Genomic DNA, 24,066 nt, shown 5'->3' with positions numbered 1-24,066 from the left:
TGGTATATTGCAAAGCCAAGCTTCGATACTTCGATACTTCGAACTAGTTGGAACCAGAATTTGGCATAAAGTATGAACTCACAGTAGCTTTTTCATAGTCGATGACATACTGGAAGTTAATTCTATTACTCTAATTTTTATATACCCCACGTAATTATAAGTAAGAGATACATACCGTCGGTGAAACCAGAAAATGGTGTAACTCCAAATTTCAAAATTGTACAGGAGAGCAATAAAACTGAATATGCTTGAAAAATGGCCCCGCAAATATCTTTTTAGAGTTTACAATAATGCGATTGGTTAATACCAACTAATTAGAAAACATTTATTACTATTTTAACTTTTTGCAATTTTTTTTCTGGAGATACACTTATTTCATTTTCAATTCTGCTTTTTTTTTGGACATACACACATTTTTATATAAGTGAATATGGAAACAAAATAATACAATAGTACATAAAAGCTACTATTGTATTCATGAAAAAGCTTACAAATATAAAATGAAACTAATAATGGGGAAGATTATCGTAAAAGTAATGATAATCTGCTTTCAAGCTCTTTTTCAGTGATTGTAAATGCTCGAACTTTTCTTTTTTAATTTTTCTTCTCTCTCCATATAGAACTGGTAATAGAGTACTATTCACGTGTTGTTTTTTCTGTCCTACTGTTCTTTGATTGTATTCCTGCCAAATATTTTCAGTATGCCTTAATTTATATCTTAGTACCCCTCCTTCGTATTTCAATTGTTTTATGTCTGTGACTGTAGGATCTCCTACTTTGCGACCGGGTCTTATAGAAGTATAATATTTTATTTCTGAAAAATTTCTGAAGAAAAAATGGTCTAAATAAAACACTTTGTAAGGAAATGGCTTCAGCCTAGCATTTCCACAGTATGTCACATAATCAGCTGGTACATTAATGTCTTTATTTCGAATTCGTTTTTCTATCGTGGAGTGCATGGAGTCTGCTTCCATTTGTGTGTGACCCTTGAACAAATATTCTTGAAATATAGTTATATTATATTGCATTGATGTATTTAGTAAAGCATTAGCCAAACATGCATTTCGATTTTGTCCAGTACAGCCGCCACTCCAAAATATTATTGTTCTGTTGTTATCATTCATCTTTGGTAAGACCTGTTTTTCAATAAACTCTATTAAAATTGACGAAAACTCGTTAGCAGTCAGAGATCCTTCGACTTCACTCCATAGATAGCAGTACCCTTCCTGATTTTTTAAGTTATAAATTGTGAAGTTGTGTACCGCCAATTTCGTTTTATAGTACATGCTCGAAACTTTATTCTTGGGAGCTAGTAAAACAGACTGCAAATCCATAGTAAAAACAAATTCTGTATTCGAGTCAGTTTTGTCTGTCATTTTTTCATTTCTTGCCTCTTGCTTCAATATCAGATGTTGCTGATATTCCTCTTCTGTTACATTTTGAGTCTTGTATGCAACGCAGGTATCGCATTGATCTTTTTTGGGATGGAATAAAGATAGATTCATCCCATGGAACGTTTCGTTAAAAACTGTACGGGAATAAGGCTTCACGTTCTGTTCTTTGCAATAATTATTCACATAAAAGCGATACAGTTCTTGCATAGTTTGCCAAATAGGTTCCAAATAATGTTTTTGTGTAGAAGAACGACAATAATGTGATTCTATTTTTGGAAGTGATTCAAAAAAGTCTTTCAGCTTTTGATAAATAATGGCAGATTCACGTTTTTTCCTATTATTTTTTCCTTGTTTTCCAGTCATAATATCCTCACGATCTACTTCAGAGATATTACTTGGCCTTATCCAGTTTAAAACGCAATTATACTTTAATCCGAGGGTGACATTGAACATTCTTTTGCATACCCGTAATCTCACAAGGTCTTGTTCAAGATAATAATTTATAGAATAATTTCGACGGGAATTTTCGTTTGTACCTCTTCGCCTGTTCACAGTTTTTAATATAGCAAGACCTTTAACATATTCACGTTTCTCAGGCCATGATTTTTTCCAAAAATTTTCAAATAGCGCATGCCTTTTAGTTTCGATTAGATTTTGGCACTGTAGCGAATTACCACTTTTAGATAATTTACAGTTACATGGATTTGACAAAAATTTTCCCTGTTTTGCTATTTTATAGTCCCAGTTTCCATCAAACCTTTTTTTGCCTTTATATGGCAAGCCCAATTCTCTCTTTCTCTTATTTTCTTGGTAAGTCACGTCCTGTCTTGCTATGCCAAGCTTTCTTTTCTTTCTACCATTTTGTCTAGATTCTTCTTCTATTTCTTGATTTCTCTCTTCTCCATCACTGGAATCATCCGAATCATGGGCTATAATTTCCTCTTCAATACTGTCATTTTCACTGATATCTGATTGAATTGAAGGGTGGTAGTCGATATGGCTGTTTTCCCCCATCTCATCTTGAGTCAGCTCTTGATTTTCAGAACCCGCTGTATTGTTCTGAATTATTTTTTCCTATTTTCGTCTCTTTTTGGACTGGTCTTGTAATGTGTGTCTGTCCTTCGAGGAGATCTGATTTTAATATGGCGGATTCGTTTAAGACAATATTGGCATTCTCAATAAAACTTCTCATTTCTTCCGTATTTGAAATACTGGAATTATCCAATGCAAACAGTATTTCGTTATTGATTGCTTCATTTAGTATATCTTCTGCGTCTGTATTCAAGATTGACGAGTCTGGTGGTTCATCCGGTCGGATTGGGCATTGCAGATTCAACATTGCGAGAATCTTCAATCCACGTGACATGATGAAAAGTCTTAAACAAAAAACTTGTATCAACAAAATATTTGCCAATAATTGTTATTCATATATATTATTTTAAAAGTATTCGAAATATTCCGGCCTTTTTGAAAAATAACAGTGTGCATTGAATTTGTCTGGAAAACTGTGTATCACCATAAAAATATATGAATGGAAAAAAGTGTATCTCCATTCGAAAATGAAATAGTAATTATTCATGTTTAAATTAAACAAAATTACTTTATATAGAAGAAATCTAATATAATAGCACTTACCTCAATATGATCGTGTTATACAAATACACTTTTTATCAGTTCTATTAATTTCACTAGTTTTTTGCACAGCTCTCGCATTCAGCACGAATCAACAAGCTCATAGCGGAGTTACACTCATTTCGCGTCACTCTGACATAAGCCGGAGATACACTGATTTCTGATCTAAAAATTTACAGAATACTATAAGATATTTAGAATACCCAAATTTTTAGTCAATAGCTATCAACCAATTTAAATAGATGGCGCAATAACCTCATTTTCAATAAAAAGTGGAGATACACAATTTTCTGGTTTCACCGACGATACGTAGGTACTTCTTCGATGATAATTACCTCATTCACTCAACTTTTATATCTAGGGTACATCCTCAAATTATGATAACCTAGAGCATATTATATCAATTCGGTTTCTGAGAAAACAAGTTCGGTAATGATGATCTATTTAAATCCAATTGGTCATTCAGTAAAATGTTTGAATTTTTGAGTTTAATAATTTCTATTGCCCGCAAATAATCAATCTTCAAACCTTTATTTTCTACGTGTAAAATTTCAAATTCTCCGTTGAAGATATGATTATATTGTTACGTTTTTCCCGTGGGTTTGAGAATAATTGACTATACTATAAAATAATTGAACTCAAGTTTATTTCACGGTTTCTATCGCTTTATTAGATCGCTCTGTACCGTACTGTCCACTAAACTCGACTTCCCTTGACTATATTGATATGCTCGTGGGTAGCGTTTATATACGGCAATCGAAGTGCCTTGAAGGTGGTAGAGAATTCGACGGATTTCCATCGAAACGGTGCGAACATCGAGCAAGCGCGAAACGCTAGCTGGACTGCCTGCGATCTTCGCCACGTCACGTGATTTACGACATCCAGCGGCGGCCGGTGTTACTTTCTCCAGGGGATGTGACCATCATGGAGCTGTTCGAGTATATTCGCGATACCAGTCATTGGAAGAATTATCTGGAATTTGTGTGTTCTTCCATCCGGGATTTTCCATTTCCGAGTGAGTAGGTCATCTTGAATGCACATGGAGTCCCATTGGTGCCACTAGTCCTTTTCCCGCTGGCTTCATCATGAAGGTAGTTTCACCCTCGGAGGCTGTTTACGATCGTACCATACCATGGTCAGGTAGTACGTTACATCTTCTGTCCGTATCTATGGATGAAGGACCCTTACAGGTTGCTACCCTCCGGGTCAGTGGGAACCCGATGCAGCGGGAGCTTATCTTCCTATCAGAGCTGTCTATAGAGAAGTCTCTGCCCGCTAACTCATAACGTCTGGTAGGAAGTTTTTCTTCTGGTAGCTGGGTATTCCTCCTGGCGTCCTCCTGACGTTGGCAAAATTTGCATCCGGATTTCAGGCATGGTCTTCTTGAGAGGCTATCTCTGTTTCCGTGACTCTTTATTTTACGATGTTGAATTTCAAAACCGTAAGTTTGTAACTTTTCAATCCACCTGGCTATGAGTCCTTCTGGGGTTTTGAAGTTGAAGAGCCACTGAAGTGCTGGGTGGTAATACGTTATCAAAAATTAACGGCCTTATAAAAGGAAAGATAGTGATCTACCGCTTCAACCACTGCGAGTTCTTTTCTAGTGTCGCAGTAATTTCTTTATTTATTTCGGACGTTCCCAGGGACTTACTAAAATAGCTGATGACGAATTCTTCATTCTCTTGTAACTGGGAAAGAACTGCTCCTATTCCATGTTAGGATGCATCCGTGTCTAGTATAAACAAGCCCTCTTCCTTTGGGTATGCCAGTATCGGGGCCCTGGTCAAATGACTTTTCGGGGTAGCAAATGCTTGCTGGCAGTCTGGGGACCTTTCCGTCAAGCTATGCAGTGGTCTAGCAGTTCTCCACGAAACACCGGTAACAGCTACAGAGTCGAAGGAAACCTCTTACGTCGTGATTTTTGGTGTTGGCCATTTTTGCACTACTTTGATTTTCTCTGGATCTGTGTCAACCCTCTTTGAAACCACAAGGTGTTCAAAAAATCACCTTTTTCTAGAAGATGCAGCGATTTTTGGAATTGTTGTGCAAATAAGCATTCCGCAGCCTCGTGAAAACGCTCCTTAAGTTTAACAGGCGATCGTCAGAACTTTTTTCGGTGACTATAATGTCATCTAGATAGACCAAGCATATATGTTCCAGGAAAGTTATCTCAACACCAACCCCATCAAGCGTTCAAATGTTGCGGGTACATTGCATAATCCGATTGGCATGAACTTGAACTGGTATAATACATTGCCACCGGAAAAGGCAGTCTTCCCTTTATCATCGTGGTGAAGTGCCACCTGCTAATATCCGCTTTTCAGATCTAATGTTGAGAACAATTTTCATACAGCCAAGACGTTCAGAGTGTTATCTATTCTGGGAACAGGGAAACTGCCCCATCTGGTGACATCATTGAGCCTCCTGTAGTTTACGCAGAATCTCGTCGATTCATCTTTCTCAGTCACCGACACAAGAAGTGACGACCAGGGGCTTATTGATTCCTTGATAACTCCTTCCTTCAATGTGTCCTTAACGATGGATAAAGCTTCGTCCTGCTTCTATTCCATTCCATGTTAAAATTGTGGTAGGGAATATATTGGTCTAACGTCAAGATTACTCAAAGACAGAGTCAGTTCACATAGAAGTGATAGTAGATTACATCCTGAGAGATGTGCTCTCAGTAATCATGTCTCCAAAGAAGGCCATAAAACGGACAACTATGCCTTCCTATTAGACATTGACAAAAATTTACATAATTTCCAAACCAATAATAATTCTGGTTTTTCATTAATATAATTCATAACATTTTAAATAGTTTCTTTTTGAACAAACTCCCAACCTCCCTATGGCAGGGTTTGACTTTCATTTAACAACACCTCATCACTTGTTTTCCTCAAGAATAATGAGGGTGTTGTCAATTAATTAACATATTTGTTTTTTGGGTTTTTTCATTGAGTTACTTTTAGAAAAGCAGATGTTTCTAATCACACATGCACCATAATAGTTCTCTTCTGTTCCATAGTTTTATCATCGACAAACTAACACACTTTTTCAAACTGAATCACATGATAACTGTCATTGTCAATTGCTTTTTCTCTCTCTCTTTGGTCTTCAACCACATGGTTTTTACCGTTAATCCATAATTTTAAAACAAATAACGATTTTTAGTAAATTTTAATACAATATTCTTTTTTGTATCCAGTGAGGAGACAACCTCTTTGAATGTAGTGACTTGTTTATTGTATTGACATGTTTCAAGAGAAAAGAATTATTCTTGGTGTCCCCAAGGCTCCATATTGGAACCGTTGATTTTCTAATGTTACATAAACGACTTGCCAAATCATATATGCCAAATATATATTATAGCTGTGGATGCTGAGTCATATGCAGATCTGACTAATGAATTCAAATAATTGTGCCGTAAGAATTCATTAGTTGTTAATGACGACAAAACTATCTGTTTACAATTATCCACCAGATTCGAAATTGCCAATGTTCGTGAAGTATTTCGAAGGAACATTAGGTTTTCACAAAGCACAAAGATTTTAGGAATTCACCTCGATAGTGACGTGAGCTGGAATACTGACTGGATAAGAGCTATTATGCAATTCTTGTACTGGAAAGTGGTTTATCCACAAAATAATTACTTAATGTTTATTTTGCCCTCGTGTAATGCTATATCTCCTGAAATGTTATTTATCAGAGGAATACACTTCTGAAATATTTATATAAAAAAAAAGAAATATTCGCCTAGTATACAATCTCTAACAAAATGAAATATACAAAAATAATTTCGAAAGCTGTAGAATTCTCACTCTTTGTTCAATATACATTCATAAAATAATAATATACGTTGAAGGAAAGTTAAAAACGAAATAAGTTCCATTTTGAATACAAATACATATAGGTACCTATATTACAACGACAAGTGATTCTCTGAGAATTCCAAAACATTCCAGTTCCATTTTTGAAAGATCTGCGAATTTCATAGAGATGAAAAAAAAACTCTTCATTACTTTAGATGAAATTAAAATCATATTTATTGGATATATGTTTTAATAGTATACTGCCCCGATTAAAAATTATTCTTGTATATAAATATAAGACAAGATGACGTAGAAAGGAAACACATTGTTTACAGAGTATGTGTGAATGTCTCTCGTATTGTATTTTACGGCATTGTTCTTTTCACTTACGAAGTTTCAATATGTAGTGACCACGATCCGAGCAAATGTATTTTGAATAAAGGAAGATACCAAATTAAAAAAAATTCTCTTGCATAAACTTGGGACAGATTTTGGGGGAAGGTTAAGTTCCTGTAACATAAAAAATCTCACCTGCACTTTGTCGCCGGCCCAGCAACACGAACATTTTGAAGTATGTCGAACACCATCAACAGTTCTGGTACCGTTTGGAGTATCCCTTTTGATAAATTTTTGTCGACGCTTTCGAACTTTGCTCGGCACTCCGTACATGTAGTTCGAGAACCTTCGATGAGAATGGCGCACTATAGAAACCCAATCGATCATTTTGATGTGTTGATGTGTTTTCCGATCACTTATAAGTTCCTCAAACTTTGTTGAATTCGGTCTTGTTTTGAAGTTCGTTGGAGTGGTTCCAGAAATTTCTCGATATAATGCACATATTCATGGAAAATCCAGTTTATAATATGGTTTGTAGTGCATACATTGAACCTCACATGCTAATTTCCAGATAGTTTATATTTCGAATCGCGATGAAACTGTTTTTGATAGAGTCATCTGAAATAATTACTCGTATGTGAGGATTGATATTGCAACTTGAGTTAAATTAGATTATTCAAACATACTCGGAGGGACTTTGAAAAAAATCATTCGTTCATTAGTAATGATAACATTCATAATGATTTATTTCATTGAATGAATTTGATCACAACGATAAAAAAAAGGTTTATTTTCATTATTCGATGCGTTCTCCTCTTGAAATTGATTATGTAGATAAATGAACTATCATAATCTATAGTGATATAACATATAAGCTACAATTTATAAAAATTTTGCGTAATTTTGGTCATAATCTGTTTTTAAATCTGTTTTCCCGTTAATCAGCTGTCGCCCCCATACGAACGACAACTGTCAAAAGTTGAGAAACTTGTGCGAGCTAAGGACTAACGAGGTCTTACCTTTCAACGTGTGATTCTTAACACGGTTCCGGAATCATCCCAGATTCAACCAGATAAATTCTCTCGAGAAACATATCTGGTCGAGGCGGGAATCGAACCCATGACCTTCCGATTATGAGTCGGGCGCACTACCACCGCGGCCAATTCCACAATAATATATCGATAAGTATTGAGTAAGTCGGAAAAATTTTGCTCTCTGAGAGCTGTCTTACTCGAAAGCTGTGCGCCTACCGTAGAATTGTTAATCTTAAATAATTCAGAATAAAAGTTCGCAATAGCATATATCTACCTCTTATGTGATAGCCACTAAATGCAAAATACTGAGCCATAAATTAAATTAAATTGGATACTTTTTTACAATGCACATTTTAGAATATCTGTCAAATTCTCATGTTTCCATACTAATATTATAAATGCGAATGTAAGTTTGTTTGTTTGTTAGGGTTTCACGCGAAAACTACCCAACCGATCATCATGAAATTTTATACACATGTTCTTGAAGGTATTAGAAGTAACATAGGATACTTTTTATTGAAATAAAAATATTTTTTATGAAAGATAAAAAAATTGTTTGTCAAAAAATCTCAAAATCTAGCTACTTTAAAAATTGATAATCCCAGTCAAGCATTAAAATAATCATATTGATTCATTTCTATTGTACTGACACTTATTTAATGGCATAAATGCGAGCAAAGCCGCGGGGAAAAGCTAGTATAGAATAACTTTGTCTTTACACTAGGGGTGGTTTGGACGAATCGTTTAAAAGTTATCACGATAAGATTAACTTGACGCAACGCAGTAATCCATTACTGTAGGCTAAGTAGGATTGCCAATGTATCTCTCTCTAATCCTTTCAGTTTTTTTGCTGATGTTATTCAATATTGTATAATTAAGTACCTTTTGATTGACTGACACTCTTATATTAACGTACAGCCGAAGATACTGAACCTAGAATCTTGAAATATGAAGATAGGTTTTGTGTATAGCGTAAATAAGCATCAAGAAAGAGAATCAGGATATTTCACCGCTAAAGGAGAAAAATAGGGGTTTGAAGATTGTATTGAATTTCGTCAGTTTTGAAGTTGGAAAATTGAAAATGATAAAAAAGATTGTAACTATTTGTTTGAAATTCTGTGTCACGAAACTTAATATGACAAACCAAATTCTACGCGGGCGAAGCCGCGCGCAACAACTAGTAATCAATAAACGAGATTTATTCAACAATTTCAACCATTCTTCGAAATCAAATGTCGAAATATTGAATAAATTCTGGTGAGAATAATCACTAATTACCAATATTTTCCAAATGGGTGATCATCTGAGTTCGATATTCGAATAATTAACATGTTAACATGATGTGAAAATGAACAAAGAGTATGTCACAGTAATATGTGAAATACTCTTGAAAATATCGATATTGTATATAAAGAAATTACTCTGCATTTATGTGATAATAATTGTTGATTATGAAACCAAACTGAAAAATGAAGCATTCGTTATCCAACACTGTTTGAACCTAGCGCAGTTCAAACCTATTATAAGTCACAAAAGCCTTGAAGAAAAATCTGAATATGAGTTATCGTGGACATATCCTCTCACAAAACCCTTCTATGGGATCGACCGCAAAGTCCAACCTTCATCATCATAGGAATACATGGCACCAAGGCCGTGACTTACAAAGCCAAGCTTCGACTTCGATATCCGAATGAAAAATTGCCTTTTGTCGCTCTCTACATCTCTAACCAAAAGGCACTAAGTTGAACCTGTTGCCCAAAATGAAGCAATCTTGATAGAACATCACACAGCGTTGTTTCGGTCAGATTTCTCATCAGCCAATGCCATCATAGATGTTGCCTCCACAGAAAGAGTTTAGGTTATGATACGTCCAAAGTCAGTGCGTATATTTGACCTGCCACTACAAACCTATAAGGGTTTATTGTGGCTCGCACCTATTCAAACTTGACCAAATAAATACTGATTCTTGATGGAGCCGAATAACTTATTTGGTGAATGATCTTTCAGGTCAGATGACGACAGTGAATCCTTGCCAAACTCTGAAAAGTTGATGCGTTCTGCAGCGAAGCAGGCACAAAGTTTGTGATCTGGTGATTCATCAGTTTCAACAAACTACGAAGGATGTATAAATGCCTTGGAATGAACCAATCCTCACTCTGCTTGCAACTCAGGTGTTCAGTGGTTTTTTGAAACCGCTTGCTGCGCACTACATTGCAAGGAATTCAGCAGCTTCGTTACCTAGCAGACCAGTGAGGGCAAGAATCCAGAGTAGAGACAATTTGCTGTTTTTCTATTGAGGAGAGTTTTTTGGCAGTTCATTTCCAACTCAGAAGTTGCTCGCTGGGAAGAACGAGTGCTTCCAAGGCCAATCGCAATGTATCTTGGCAGGCTAATTTTCGTCCTGGGTTTGCGACTCAATATACCTGTACCAAAATTCAAAAGATTTGCTGATTCATCACTGAACTAACAGCTATATATTCTCAATATTTTCTTCTCCCGGAGGATCCAAGCCTCTCTACTTGGTATTAGGACTGTATGAGGCATCTGATAAATTGGTTTATGTTTTCGCGGCCGACATTTTCAGTATTACTATCTCTATTCGGGTTTGATGGCCGCTGTAGTTTGGAACTGTATCCTAACGATTCGCAAGCACGGGTGGCTGGCTTCTTCAGAGGTTTATTCATCTTGATGATTCAACGATGACTGGTGATTTCACCAGTCATCGTAGTTCCAAACTACGACGGCCATCAAACCCGAATTGAGATTGTAACACTGTATGAGGCAGTTTGTAGTTGACATTCATGTACACCACAGAGCTTCATCTGAGCCAATTGCTGTGAAGCTTCACGTCACTCGGTTTTCCAAAAATTTTCCCAATCACCAGAAAAGCAATACTCTTCTCGACATGCGTATCACCAACCAAATTGGTGTGTTCTGGAGATTAGAAAAACCATATACTAACTATAAAACTCTCTATCCGCCCGGTAAAATATAAATATTGATAGTTTTAAAGTTAGGAATTAGTTTTTTTCATCTTTTGAAGACGCGAACTTTCACAAATTCGTGATTAGCGAACGGATAGGATTATGAGACAAAATATTCAGTTGTTGGATTGAAATAACACAGTATTCAGTCTGATCTGAACGAATAGGAAAAACTATTCGCATTTCGGATGTATTTCTATTACGTCGTTGCTGAGTAAAAGCTGTGAAATAAGGTGAATAAATATCTAATCAATGATTTTGTGGTCTGCACAACATCGATTATGTTTTCACATTTCCCATAACTCGGATTCGTGAGACGGGAAATTCAAGAAAACAACGTTCGCATAAGAGAAATCGCTGGTGCATTCATTCACCCCAGTTTATTGATCAGAACATAGAGACCTCTAATTGGACGCATGATTTCCTTCAATAAAATCATTGAGTATAAACGATCACCTTCGTTAAAGTATAGATGACCGATAACGATTTTACCATCCTTGGGCTAAATTCCAAAATACGAATAAATATTGAATTATATTATAAATTGAAGTTCCGGTGTCTCAAAAACGGACTCAAACACGGACTTTCACTATACGGTTTTCACCACTATAGACGAAGTGATTTGAAAGGTTCATATGTATAATATAACAGTATGTTTCGTGATATGGTTGAAATATAACGATGTTTTTCGTGAACCGTTGGGGTTGTGGTGCTTCCCGAGCTTTCATAGAGAACGGTCATAGGTCTCCAAAAAGTCCGCAACGGCATACGTTCATTTTTTGAGTATATCATTCATTTCTATGGTGAAAATGAAGCTCAGATATTATATGAAAGAAAGCAGTTAGAAAAAAAAAAATAAAACAGCAGAGCACATACTTTGTGCCTGCCCCGCTGAGAACTGAATAAGGTTTTCAGACTTTCGCAGAGCCGTACTCTTACCATTTGATCTGACTAACCATATAAACTAATCGACTTCGTTAAAAAGCTGGGATTATTTGGTCGAATGTGAATATGTATGAGCCACAATAAACCCTTGCGGGTCGAATAGACCCACTCATTGTTGATCTAACATAACCTATCAGTTTGAAGGTCAAAGTCGCATTATTGTTTAGTATTTTCTATGGATGAATCACTATGAATGATTTTTATCAAGTCATTGCAATGAAATACTAGGTAGGGTATCTGGATTCGCTTAGAGACCTTCTGGATACTCATGAATATTTTGGACTGTTCTAGAAATTCCTAGAGGACGAAACTTTCAATAGCTATATTTTCAAAAGCACACCATTTATGTGAAAATAGAAACCTTCTTCTTTGATAAGGATAGGGTACTGCTGAATCATATAACTTCTTTTTTTTCAATGACAAAACACAGGAACTACAGATAAATCCTTAAGGTGCCCTCAGAGCGGTGCCTGTGCGAAAGTAGCGTCCCACAATGAGCTGGAATATTCCAGTATATTCTCTGGAACGTTCCAGTTCAGTCCGATCTCAAATAATCCAGTATGTTCTCTTGATCGCTATGAACCAGCCCGAAACAATTTCGGAAGTTCCAGATCAGTGACGAAAAATCCATCACATTCCAGAATATTTCAGGATGTTCTGGAATGTTGTGAAATGCTTTCGAACGCTCTCGATCGTTCTGGGGTTTTCTAGAACTTTATAGATGGCGAAACTTCCAACCCATGAATATTCAAAAATACGTAAATCAGGAAAAAATGAAGACTTCTTTCATGGACAAACTCAGGTGCTGGACCGGAAAAAAATAGACATATATGTTTTGCTCCCTGAGGAAAGCTTGGGTCGTAAGTATCATGTTGAAACTTCATCGCTGACACAGATATGACATTTTCGTCAGGAGACATGCCATCGCCTCTATTTTCTCACCTCGGCATTTAAAGGACCATTGACTCAGTCTAGCACCACTGATGAAACGTACGACGGAACGAAATAACGGTTGTAAACGCAGACCCTGATAACAGAAATAGTCGATTCAAATAACTTTTGCAGGATAATGCCCTCGAATTCGTCAACATTTGGAGATCCAAATGAGTGATATTGGAACGAAGTATTACCTCGATGGCAATTTCACACTACTTATATCTCTATTATGTTTATTAATTTCGAAGGTAAAAACAAATCTTATAACATAACACAATGTGTTTTGGATTCCAATGAGGCTAGTAAAATATGTAATATCACTGGTTAGGTATTCTCTTATACGGTATTACGAAAAGAAGCAACTGACAATCAATGAACATTTTTCTAGAATATCCATTATAGACTGTGTGTAATGAAAGTATCTAGAGCGTTAATGTCCAAATGGAGCAATCATACTTTCGTCAATCCAACATCTCTCAATGTACCATTATTTCTATGGGATTATGATGATGGCAACTGAAACAATTCTCTTCACATATAGTCAGTGGGTATATTTGAAGACTGGCTATAAATCGGCAGTTGTATCTCCAACAGCATATGCAGAAATTACTTCTATGAAGAATACTACACTGTCACCTGTCGGATATAATCTAATGCCCTTCGTGGTATTAGCCAGAGGAGTAGTTGTTTTTTGATAGATGTCAGTCCATTAACCTACAGTGTAGGGAGTTGAGACTGGCCTGAACGAATTGTTCTTTCAGATGATTTGATTAAAACGATTCTGACAAAAGTTTAATAGAAATGTCGATTCTGCAACATAATTTACTTAGGTTTTAGTTGCCAATTTGTAGCATTGGCTATTAAAATTCTTGTGAGTTCCCGGATATCATTACCATACAATTAGAAATCAATACCTAGGTAATACGACAGATAATGCAACAAAATATTTTTTCCAATTCAAGCAAAAGTATATATTTCATCAAATTCTCGAGCAAACTCACTTTTTGAAACAAATAATTAATCATTCAAGTTACACTCCATTGTGAGATTTTTACTAGACAGTTCACAAAACTGAAACACGTGTTTTATTATATAAGGCGTGTTCATTCATTGAATTAATCTGAAGAAGCTATTGTATAGTGAAACAAGTGTTGCGGTTTTGTGAACTGTTCACTGAAAATCTCACAATCAATTATTGATTATCGTCCAATTGAGTATCGGCCAATTCTATAAGGTATTAACTTGCTTTCATTTGTCTCGAGACTATTGAAATTTATAAATTTCACTCGTATCACTGACAAAATCAACTCGTTGAAATGTTTTTTTTGGTAAATCGTTTCAAATATGAACCATCCTACATTTTAAAGATGATTTAAGGAGTGCAGACAAATGGAGAAACGAGCATACTTGAATATATTGTGTTGCAAATACTACAGTAAGATTCGAGATTCTTCTCCTTGTAATAGATATTCATCAGTCTTTTAGATGAACAATCAGTCAATTGAAAAGGTATGAATAAGATTCATCAGAATCAGTCCTGCGATAGAATACAATACTGCTTATGAACGTACCTGGTACACAAGTATCAAAAATAATAAATGATACCAAAAATTTTAACGATAATTGAAAAAAAAAAAATGGCGGCTAGAAAACAATGTATGTGATCTAGATGCAGAACTGGTTTCTTACACCTCGGGCACATGATGTATATACTCCTTCTTTGGATAATTTGTGTTAGCTAGGTAAATAGCCTACAACTTTTTTTAATTTTGTGAATTCTTCTCTTCGGCCTGAATAGGTAGCAAGTCATGAAGATTTGATTTGATGGAATAAGAACGATCAAATTAATTGACAGCTTCGAATGTTGAATTTGTGAAAATAAGTATCTACTGCATATTCATCTTCATTTTCTTGTATTTTTAATATATGGAAAAATCTCAACTAGTTTACTTTGTAGTACACGTTCAAGAGGTAGCAAAAACGTATGTGATTTTCTAGAACTTCAACTAGCGTTTCTTAATATGACTGATAACCAGTCCGTGCGAAGCTTATTGTTAATTCATCTTGAAAAAGAACTTCTAACGAGTGATAATCAATTGTATTGCCAAATATGCTCCAATCTAACTGACTATTAGAAGACAACAAGTATAGCTGAGACCCCAGTCAATCTAATAATAACACTGATGATATTCATTCAAACATTACTCAACCTCTGACGGAAGCACCAAACTCTTACGAGGGTTCGAAGTAGATTAACACTTCAATCTAGCAGACCAATAACCTTCATGCAGTCATTGTTCACTGTGTTTCTTGCGTTGAATCTGGTCATTATTACGCATTGGTCAAAGACGCAACGGACTGGTTCAAGTGTGATGATAGTCGTGTCAGTAAATATTCTGGCAGGACATTGGGAGATCAAAATCTTCAGATGATGTGATGCTGCAGGTTATTCCTGGATTCCCGCACCAGAAATTATTCTCATTGTTTTTTTCTGCATCAGAAATACTTTATCAGAATGAGCACTATTGTCACAGAGGATTGTTCAATTTGATAACTGTGAATGACAAAATGAATAATAGATTGTTGGAAGAGCATAATAATCTGAGAATGAGTTTCAGTTTTCTAAGCAAGAATATGAATTTGGAAATTTTCAAGCAAAGTTGGTGCAGACAAACAACCAATAACTTAGCGCTATCTCACGCTGATGATACATCAGCACTCTAGGAGAAAACAATTGTTTGTGTCCATTCTTATTTAACATTTCTGAACCAATGATTCGATGGATAATATAATTATTTGATTTGTATCACTCGGTAATCTAAACAATATACGATTCATCTCCATTAAATTTAATGAAATCCATTACTCACCAGATAACAACAAGTGTGCTGGCAAATTTACCTATTCCTAATATAAATACTTGCTTTGGCACACTATCTGTAATCTCGATTCTCGATACATTCGCAAGAATATGTTGTTTTTACACTGTCGATTCGCCTAAACTTTTCAGATAATATTACAAAAGAATCAATTTCCCTTCGACAGATCAATATCACATTTGGAGCTAAAATTTGAAATGAAAGTATATTGAAGTTTCAGAAGACATGTAGTTTATTGACGGTATGACAATAGGGCATTTTCTATTTAATAGAAGACAACGTTATTAAACACAAACCTAAAATAAGAAAATCGTAGATACTTATATATTTTGAGCTAATCATCAGTATGTTGTAGCCATGCTCAATATTGAAGAACACTCCGTTACTAAAAGTATACAATCATTTCGAAATGCTTGTCTACAGTTTGTCCATTTGAGAACTTCGTCAAATGACTTTCCTAATCCCAATATTTTGTAGACTGTTAGCCTGTTTATCTTTATTGAATCCCTGAAGTTTTGAAGTTACGTAGCATCATCATATGTTGCCCTCTCTGAATTATATTATTCCGTATACTATATTTCCTTACAAAAAACACAAAAATTATTCAGTACCTTGGATTTTCAGTGACATGCAAAAGCAAATGTGAAGGCAGCTGAACATTCAAGTACTGTGAGACTGATTAAAAAAGAATGTCATTGCGTTGATTAATCCCTTTACCATATGTTTGAGGATTTCGGTTGTGAGATATAAATTTTAGACTTTCAAACTGAAAGTATATAATCTATTTTACTTTGTTTCAATATGGAATTTATTCTGAAAACATTGCCTTGGACTTGCAATGTTTGATTGGGTTTTTGCAGTTTTCTTTAATTCAAGATCGTGAAGGTTTAGGAAGTCTTATCGAGGTTTTACTGATCGTGGAGGTTTCTTTACATCACCAGAATCGAAAATTTGTGGAACGAAGGCGAGACAACAACGTTTTCCAGTATTCCAAGAATTGGAAAGTCATTAACGTCCCACGAGATAAGATGGTGAGGACGTTATTCAAATTCAATAGCTTCCTAGATACTGAGAAGAGTTTTTGCAATAAAAAAGTTTTATTGTGTTTCCATCTTCATACATCATCTGGATGAAATAAACATGAACATTCTTGAATATTACTGGAGTTTTATCCCAACAACAAACCGGTATTTCTAACACCTTGACACACCTTTTGATCACCAAATGATCATCTTGAAATACGTGTCGAGGTGTTAAAAATAACAGTTTGGTGTTGGAATAAAACTGCAGTAATAATCATTACTACATTGAAGGTTCCAAACAGTGCATTCCTTGAACATTCTTGATGTGACTCCATAATAGTCAATTAGTTTGCATGCCAGAGATGGGGTAAACTTCATCTCTTGAAGAAGCAAAATTGTTTGATGAAACGCGCATCGAGTATTGCAGTCCTAGTATTTGGGAAAAGTGCTTGTTCAGATTTACTCATTGCCAGAGGTTCTAGTATCACCTTCAAATTTTCATATTCACTCACTTCTTGTATCAAATTTCTGTCTGTTATCACTAACTTTGTTTTCATCAATAGATGATAATCTCTGTTAATATTCGAGAATAACGACTAAGCTAGTTACTGAGTTATTCTTTTCTTCCAACTATTCAACAGGCTGATATTAACTTGATATTAACCACATGAACGAATCAACTTTTGATTCATCGAAACTAATAGAAAACAAGAAGAGGGCTCATGAGATACCCCTGTAGGAGACCTAAAAAACTTTCATGATTATCCACAGGTTGAATCGTCCAATATATTCATGTGAATTATACAGCAGACTTCAAACTGACTTTTGTGAATCTGTGAACCTCACGAAAATCATCAAATAATGTCATTCAATGAGTTCACATATATCTGGGTGACTGTTGAAATTTCCTTCAGTGTGAAATGGATAGGTGATACTTTCCGATCTATTCACCATTAACGTTATAAAACTGAATCACTTTTGTCTACCACATTTTCCTTTCATAAGATCGGTACGATAAATGAATGAAGAATTTCATTCAAATTTTTTCCTAGATTTCGAATCCATTGAAATTTCTCTTTAGATACTGAGAGTTAGAAATCCCAATATTGAATCTGAAACATTTTTTACATTGAATACTGCGTACGGAAACGGTACCGATGACATATTCCGAGATCACGAGAAAATTTATGTCAAGTCAACCAAAGAAGAGCAAGAAGCAGCATCATTATAACCAGAGGTTATCAGTTGTAATATCCAATCCCAGGAGAAAAAGCAAAAGTGATACGGGAATGAGTGGAACAACCTTCAATGAGGTTCTAAATCAACCAAAATCGTCGGAAAACGCTCACCGGTGAAAAGGATGTCAATTAATGGTTTGGAGAGATCAGAATACATATTTCAAAATCTCGTGTAGGTACTACACGATTCGTCAAGGCAAAGAAAACATCTGCAGTCGAGAGTGATTGAAGAACAAAAAGAGAATAACAACAGAGACTTCAACGTCATCAGTATAAGTATTCTGCTACTCACAAATATAGAACAATCCTTCATTGGAAAGGTTCTAATATTCATCATTGTACCCACATCAGCTCGAAGTAGAAAAATTGAGGTAGAATTCTAGACATAGCTAGATTGAGAACTACTCCTAACTTCCAACATAAATCATGAATCACGAAAGGCTCTCAATAGTTTAGAATGAGATGAAACTCAAAAACTGTACTACTGGGCAAAGAAATTGCTACCATTGTGATGAGCACCGATCTTTACAAGCTGAAAATGAAAGACGTTTTTCAGAAGAAACAATAAATACATGAATATTACACGAGATCTCACTATATCTATGAAAGAAAGGTTTACCAGATCATAGAGAAACATTAACCAGACAAAGAAGGATTATCACTTACGCCACATCTCATCACCTCATCAAACCTACTCGTCCATATGGACTATCCAAAATTCACAATGAGCATGTTTCCCTTAGACTAATCATTAGAGATTCGGCCACCCACAATTTGTCAAGATTAATAGTCCCTAGTATTCAAGATACTCATTCCAGGAAATCAGAGTCACAGAACGAAAAAGCAACTGAGTAGTTTTGATGTAGAAAGCCAATAAAGAAACCATAGAATTAATGGTATACTGCGCCAGTTGAGAAATGAGAATGCTTATGGGATTGGCCCAATTTAATCGGCCATAGTCAAAATAAACATGGAATGCTTTGAAACGGTGACTATTGAAAAAATCTACAAGAAGCCCCGAGTCTGATTCAGGTATGTTGTCGAAACTTTCAAATCATAGAATCATCGAAAATCAGGACTGGATACCATTAGGTAAGACATGACGCCTTTTATAAAATTCACAATGGAGGAGACATGATATGGGACAAAAGGAAAACATATATCTACAGAAAACCAACTCGTACTGGACAATATCTGAATCCAACCACCATCATTACACCTGAGAAATTGCTAAGACGCCACTTGATCGTGAATTCAGTATCTGGAACATGAAATGTAGACAAGAGCCATAAAAAAAGAGTCGCTGTTATAACTGATGCTGTCTCCTTAGGTCAAAAGAGTATCAGAGAGGATGGGATTTTCAACTGAATACATTAGAACTTCTTTCAATATTTTTGAATGTAACTGTCACTAGTACACTTCTATGAACTCTCAAGAAAATCGGAAGGAACAAAGTCAAGTCCATACACTCCACCATATAGGCGTTACTCAAAGCATTGTGATAACAAAACGGAAAATGAGTTTCATTGTCAATCACCTTCAAGGAAAAAGAGTTGTTGTAAGTTACAAAGCTACAAATTTTTATGTGTGCTGTGTTTATCCGTACTGGATAGTTATGAATTCTTAGAAATCAATCCGTTAGACAAAATTAAGGCTTATACCTATTTACTAATTTTCTTTCGTCATGAAAGGTAATCTCATCAGAAAAAAACAAGGACTTTATAGAAAGTACAAACCGAATGATTTACCGACGTTACCGTATTTTCGGACGCTCACGTCTCGTCGCGGCGCACAATTTCAACTGACATCTGCCTAGGTAGGGTACGAGAACGAGAGGCTCAAACCGGCCGTAAACAATCGAAATTAGAACGTGCTCTTGCGACTACTGGAATATCCACGAGAATTTATATATTCGTACATCATTCATGAGACATTTAAATCTTGTAGGAGGAATGTAACGAATTCTTGGTAGTGTTCAGAGTGGAGAGTTTTTCACTTCATTTGTAAATGAGAAACGGGAGGATTTGTAGCAACAATCTTCAGTTATTTCAGCCCGTTAGAGATTTCAAATAGAAAATGAATATACTCCGTGTCCAAGATTAGGAGGGCCAACTCGGGAAAATCGGAAACTGTGACAGTCGGTTGAAAAATAAAAGAGTTGAGTACTCCGATTAGATCCAGAGATATTCGGAAAGAACTGAAATTCGCCTATTTCGTTTTATTTTTTAACGTTATTTAAGAAGATGCCAAAAACATTAAAGAAACTTTATCACCACCAATATGAAGCTGTAGAAGATGGCGTTTATAGAATTTCATTCTGACGTTTCAACACCGAGAAACGAAGATCGATTTTAATTGTTTTTATGTCCCAAAAATGGCATATTCACTGATGTCGCTTCTAGTACTGATGTATTGTTGAAAATACTGACGTTCCGATGATATACTGACGTTCATTTCGTCACATTCATTGAAGCTCCGCATATTTATTCGATAATTACTTTAATACTTGTGATATAAAACTGAAATTTTCATACGTAGTGACTTGTGGACAGAAGCAGCTAGTTTGTAAAAATTACCGAGGTACGTTACGTATCACCGAAGTAATCCAATTTTTATCAGCTGATTTACCTATTTAGTACGGTTAAACCAGTTCTGATACTAGAAAGAAGACATGTCAACCATGTGTCTAATAAGCAAGTACTTGAGAGTTTAATGAAATTGATTAAAGAAGAAGGCGAAAAAAACAAAGAATACATTAAATTGGAAAAAAAAATAAAAATGAAGAACTCTTGGACATCCTAGATAAAAATAGGACTAGAATAGAAAATCTCGAGAAAAAGGTTGGGGAACTGGAAAGTAAATGTAAATTGCTAGAAAAAAGATCAAGGAAAAATAATATACTCATTTATGGACTGGAAATTCCAGAGTCTGCTTTTATTGCTACTCATGTGACTAATATACTTTCCGAGCTCCTTGAAGTTGAACTAGAAGTACAAGATATCAACAACATTCATTCTTTTCGTAACCAAAACACTCCAACTATCAAATTGGAATTCACTTCTTATCTGAAAAAACAACAAATTCTTCAGAACTGTTACAAACTCAAACATAAAAAAATCACTATAACGCAAGATCTTTCGACCCAGGATAGAAAAGATCAAAAGCTATTAGTAGCCCACCTGAATGCGTTTATAAAAAGAAAAAAGCTGGTTGTGAATGGAAATGTATAGGCGGTTGAAAACCTAAGGGAACTTGAAGAATCAACTGTTCTATCCCTTCCTTCGGAAAGTGATAAGTCAGGTAGCACAAAATATATTCCTTCGGATCAAGGGACAGGCAAAGGGAACCGTCAGAGATCAGACTCAGTGTCGAATGAAAAATCGGGAAGAACTCGCAGCCATCGCAAGTAATTATTCTAGTGTGTATTCGTACCGGACTAAATTTCCTAACACACATTTATATGTATGTATCTAATCATTAGTTGTTTTTGTGGAGAGAAAAAAATTTGTTATCTTTATTTAGAATTCTGAAAATATTTGAATACTTTGGGCTTGTTATCACTGATGAGTGAAATCTAGCCTACCGAAATTAGGAATGCCTATCGATATGAATAAAAATATCAGTCTAATGCATATCAATGTCAGATCTCTGTCAACTGGATTTGGCAATTTGCGAAATTACATTCGTGATAATGACTTTGATGTTGTTGCTTTGGGAGAAACTTGGCTCAGTGAAAGAAGTGACTTAAACTTATTCAATCTCAGTGATTATAAGTTCTTGCACGCTGATAGAAATGGTTTGGGGGGGAGGTGTAGCTTTTTATGTGAAGAATCACTTAACATGTTATGTCTTGCACTCTGATATTAGTGAACAATTTGAACAGCTATGGGTATCCTCAAAAGTCAAACATAAAACTGTTGTAGTTGGAGTTGTCTATCGGCCACCATCAGCTAATATGATAAGTTCTCTTAATGAATTAGAACAGGCCGTGTTGATTTACTTCCAGAAAGTGATTCATTCATTATTTTAGGAGATCTCAATATAGATTTATTAGTTTTCCGATAGAAAATGTCAATTATTCAATAATTTAATAGACTTATACAGTTTGGTACAATCTCTAACCAGGGTAACAGAAGTCAGCCAAACTCTCATAGACGTTTTTGTTGTGAATAACTTACAGCACATCTTGTCCTCAGATGTTATTGATATTGATGGTGTTTCCGATCATTTTGCTATCATTCTTAAGGTTGATATACCCAAAACAAAATATGAAAAGTTTGTTAGTTACCGTGATTTCAGAAATCTTGAAGTAAACTCCTTTAAAGAAGATTTATTTCAAATAAATTGGGGTAGTATTTATCTTTTAGATGATTTTGATGACATGCTTTTCTTCTCAAACGATAACTTAATACAAATTTTCAATACTCATATTCCTAATCGCACAATTAGAGGTACTAAGCCGCCCAAACCCTGGATAACGTACAATATAAAACTAATGCTGAACTGAGACACAAAGCATTCCAACGATACCAGAGAATGAGAACACCAACATCATGGGAATACTATAAAGAATTGCGTAATTATGTATCTAGTGCTATCCGCCGTGAAAAAACTGTATATCTCAATTATGTACTTAGACAGAAGAATTCTAAGGCAACATGGAATACTCTCAAATCTCTTGAAGTATTTCGAGATAATAAAATTCCTGCTATTCCGCCGTCTTTGAAAAATTTGAATGATCTGAATGAACATTTCGTTAATATACCAATATTTAAAAAAAACGCCAGTCAAATAGCTGTATGCGAAACATATTATAATCCTAAATATGAACCAGAGTTTATTTTTAATAATGTAAACTCGTATGAAGTGAATCAGCACTTTAATAAAATCAGTAGTAATGCTATGGGCTCTGATGAAATCACAATCCGGGATTTAGTTTTGCCCCATTTATTGGAATACATAACATACATCTTCAACTTTGCCATTGAGACTAGTAAATTTCCCTCTCAATGGAAACATGCTAGAGTTAAGCCATTGGCAAAATGTAACGATCCCTCAGAGTTCTCTGATATTAGACCTATAAGTATTCTTCCTGCCATCTCAAAAGTCTTTGAAATGACTATTAAAGAACAACTCTCAGATTACGTTGAACGAAAAAATCTTATTACCTCCGTTCAGTCTGGATTTCGACCTCTATATAGCTCTACTACGGCTCTGAGTCTCGTCACTGACGACATATTCAAATCACTTGATGAAGGAAATTTTACATGTCTCTTAATGCTTGATTACAGTAAAGCATTCGATACCTTGGATCCTTTTTTATTGTCCATAAAACTCAAGTGCTTTGGTTTCACCGATAATGCAGTGTCACTTATAAATAGCTATCTCTCCGGAAGGACCCAATCAACTTACCTTGATAGCAACCAATCAACAATAATATCAAAAACATTTGGTGTACCGCAAGGTTCAGTCCTGGGACCGCTTCTTTTTGCAATTTATATTAGTGACTTCCATGAATTTGTTAGTTTTGGTAAAATACATCACTATGCCGATGATACTCCATTGTATAGTTCATTCAGCTTTAAAGATATTACACCTGCCAATGAAAATATTAACAGAAACCTCAAAACTCTATATGATGTATTCTGTGCACATATTCTCACTATCAATCCAAAGAAATCCCAGGTCATGTTATTTGGTCGATTCGTGTCAACAATAACATAATACCTTTTGTGAATGAATGTAAAAATCTGGGCTTGTGGTTAGGTACAGACATAAGATTCATGTAAGTCATCTGTGTAAAATGTCATTCAATGTATTAAGACAACTTCATCCAAGTAGACACCTTTTATCAAAA

At 35.3% G+C, this 24,066-nt stretch overlaps 1 protein-coding gene across 8 annotated transcripts in view; it reads right to left on the bottom strand.

Annotated features, from left to right (window-relative positions):
• dlg1 (MAGUK family member discs large 1) overlaps positions 1-24,066 on the bottom strand; it is an 889,881-nt gene that overhangs the window by 446,986 nt on the left and 418,829 nt on the right. The window contains exons 1-2 of one of the 8 annotated variants that reach the window (XM_074177012.1): positions 19,946-19,964; positions 7,367-7,789 (exon numbers count right to left, since the gene is read on the bottom strand). The exons of the other annotated variants lie outside the window; for them this stretch is intronic. Coding sequence (XP_074033113.1) covers positions 7,367-7,558 — 192 coding nt within the window. The 5' untranslated portion in view covers positions 7,559-7,789; positions 19,946-19,964. Of the gene's footprint in view, positions 1-7,366; positions 7,790-19,945; positions 19,965-24,066 lie in introns of those variants that run through there. 8 annotated transcript variants of the gene reach the window in all.

This window comes from Leptinotarsa decemlineata, unplaced genomic scaffold, assembly GCF_025532065.1.
Source record: "Leptinotarsa decemlineata unplaced genomic scaffold, Ldec_3_MD MMD2_tig00002159_RagTag_RagTag, whole genome shotgun sequence".
Lineage (NCBI taxonomy): Eukaryota > Metazoa > Arthropoda > Insecta > Coleoptera > Chrysomelidae > Leptinotarsa > Leptinotarsa decemlineata.
The sequence above is the reverse complement of the archived record's forward strand: the minus strand, read 5'-3'. Positions and strand labels throughout refer to the sequence as shown.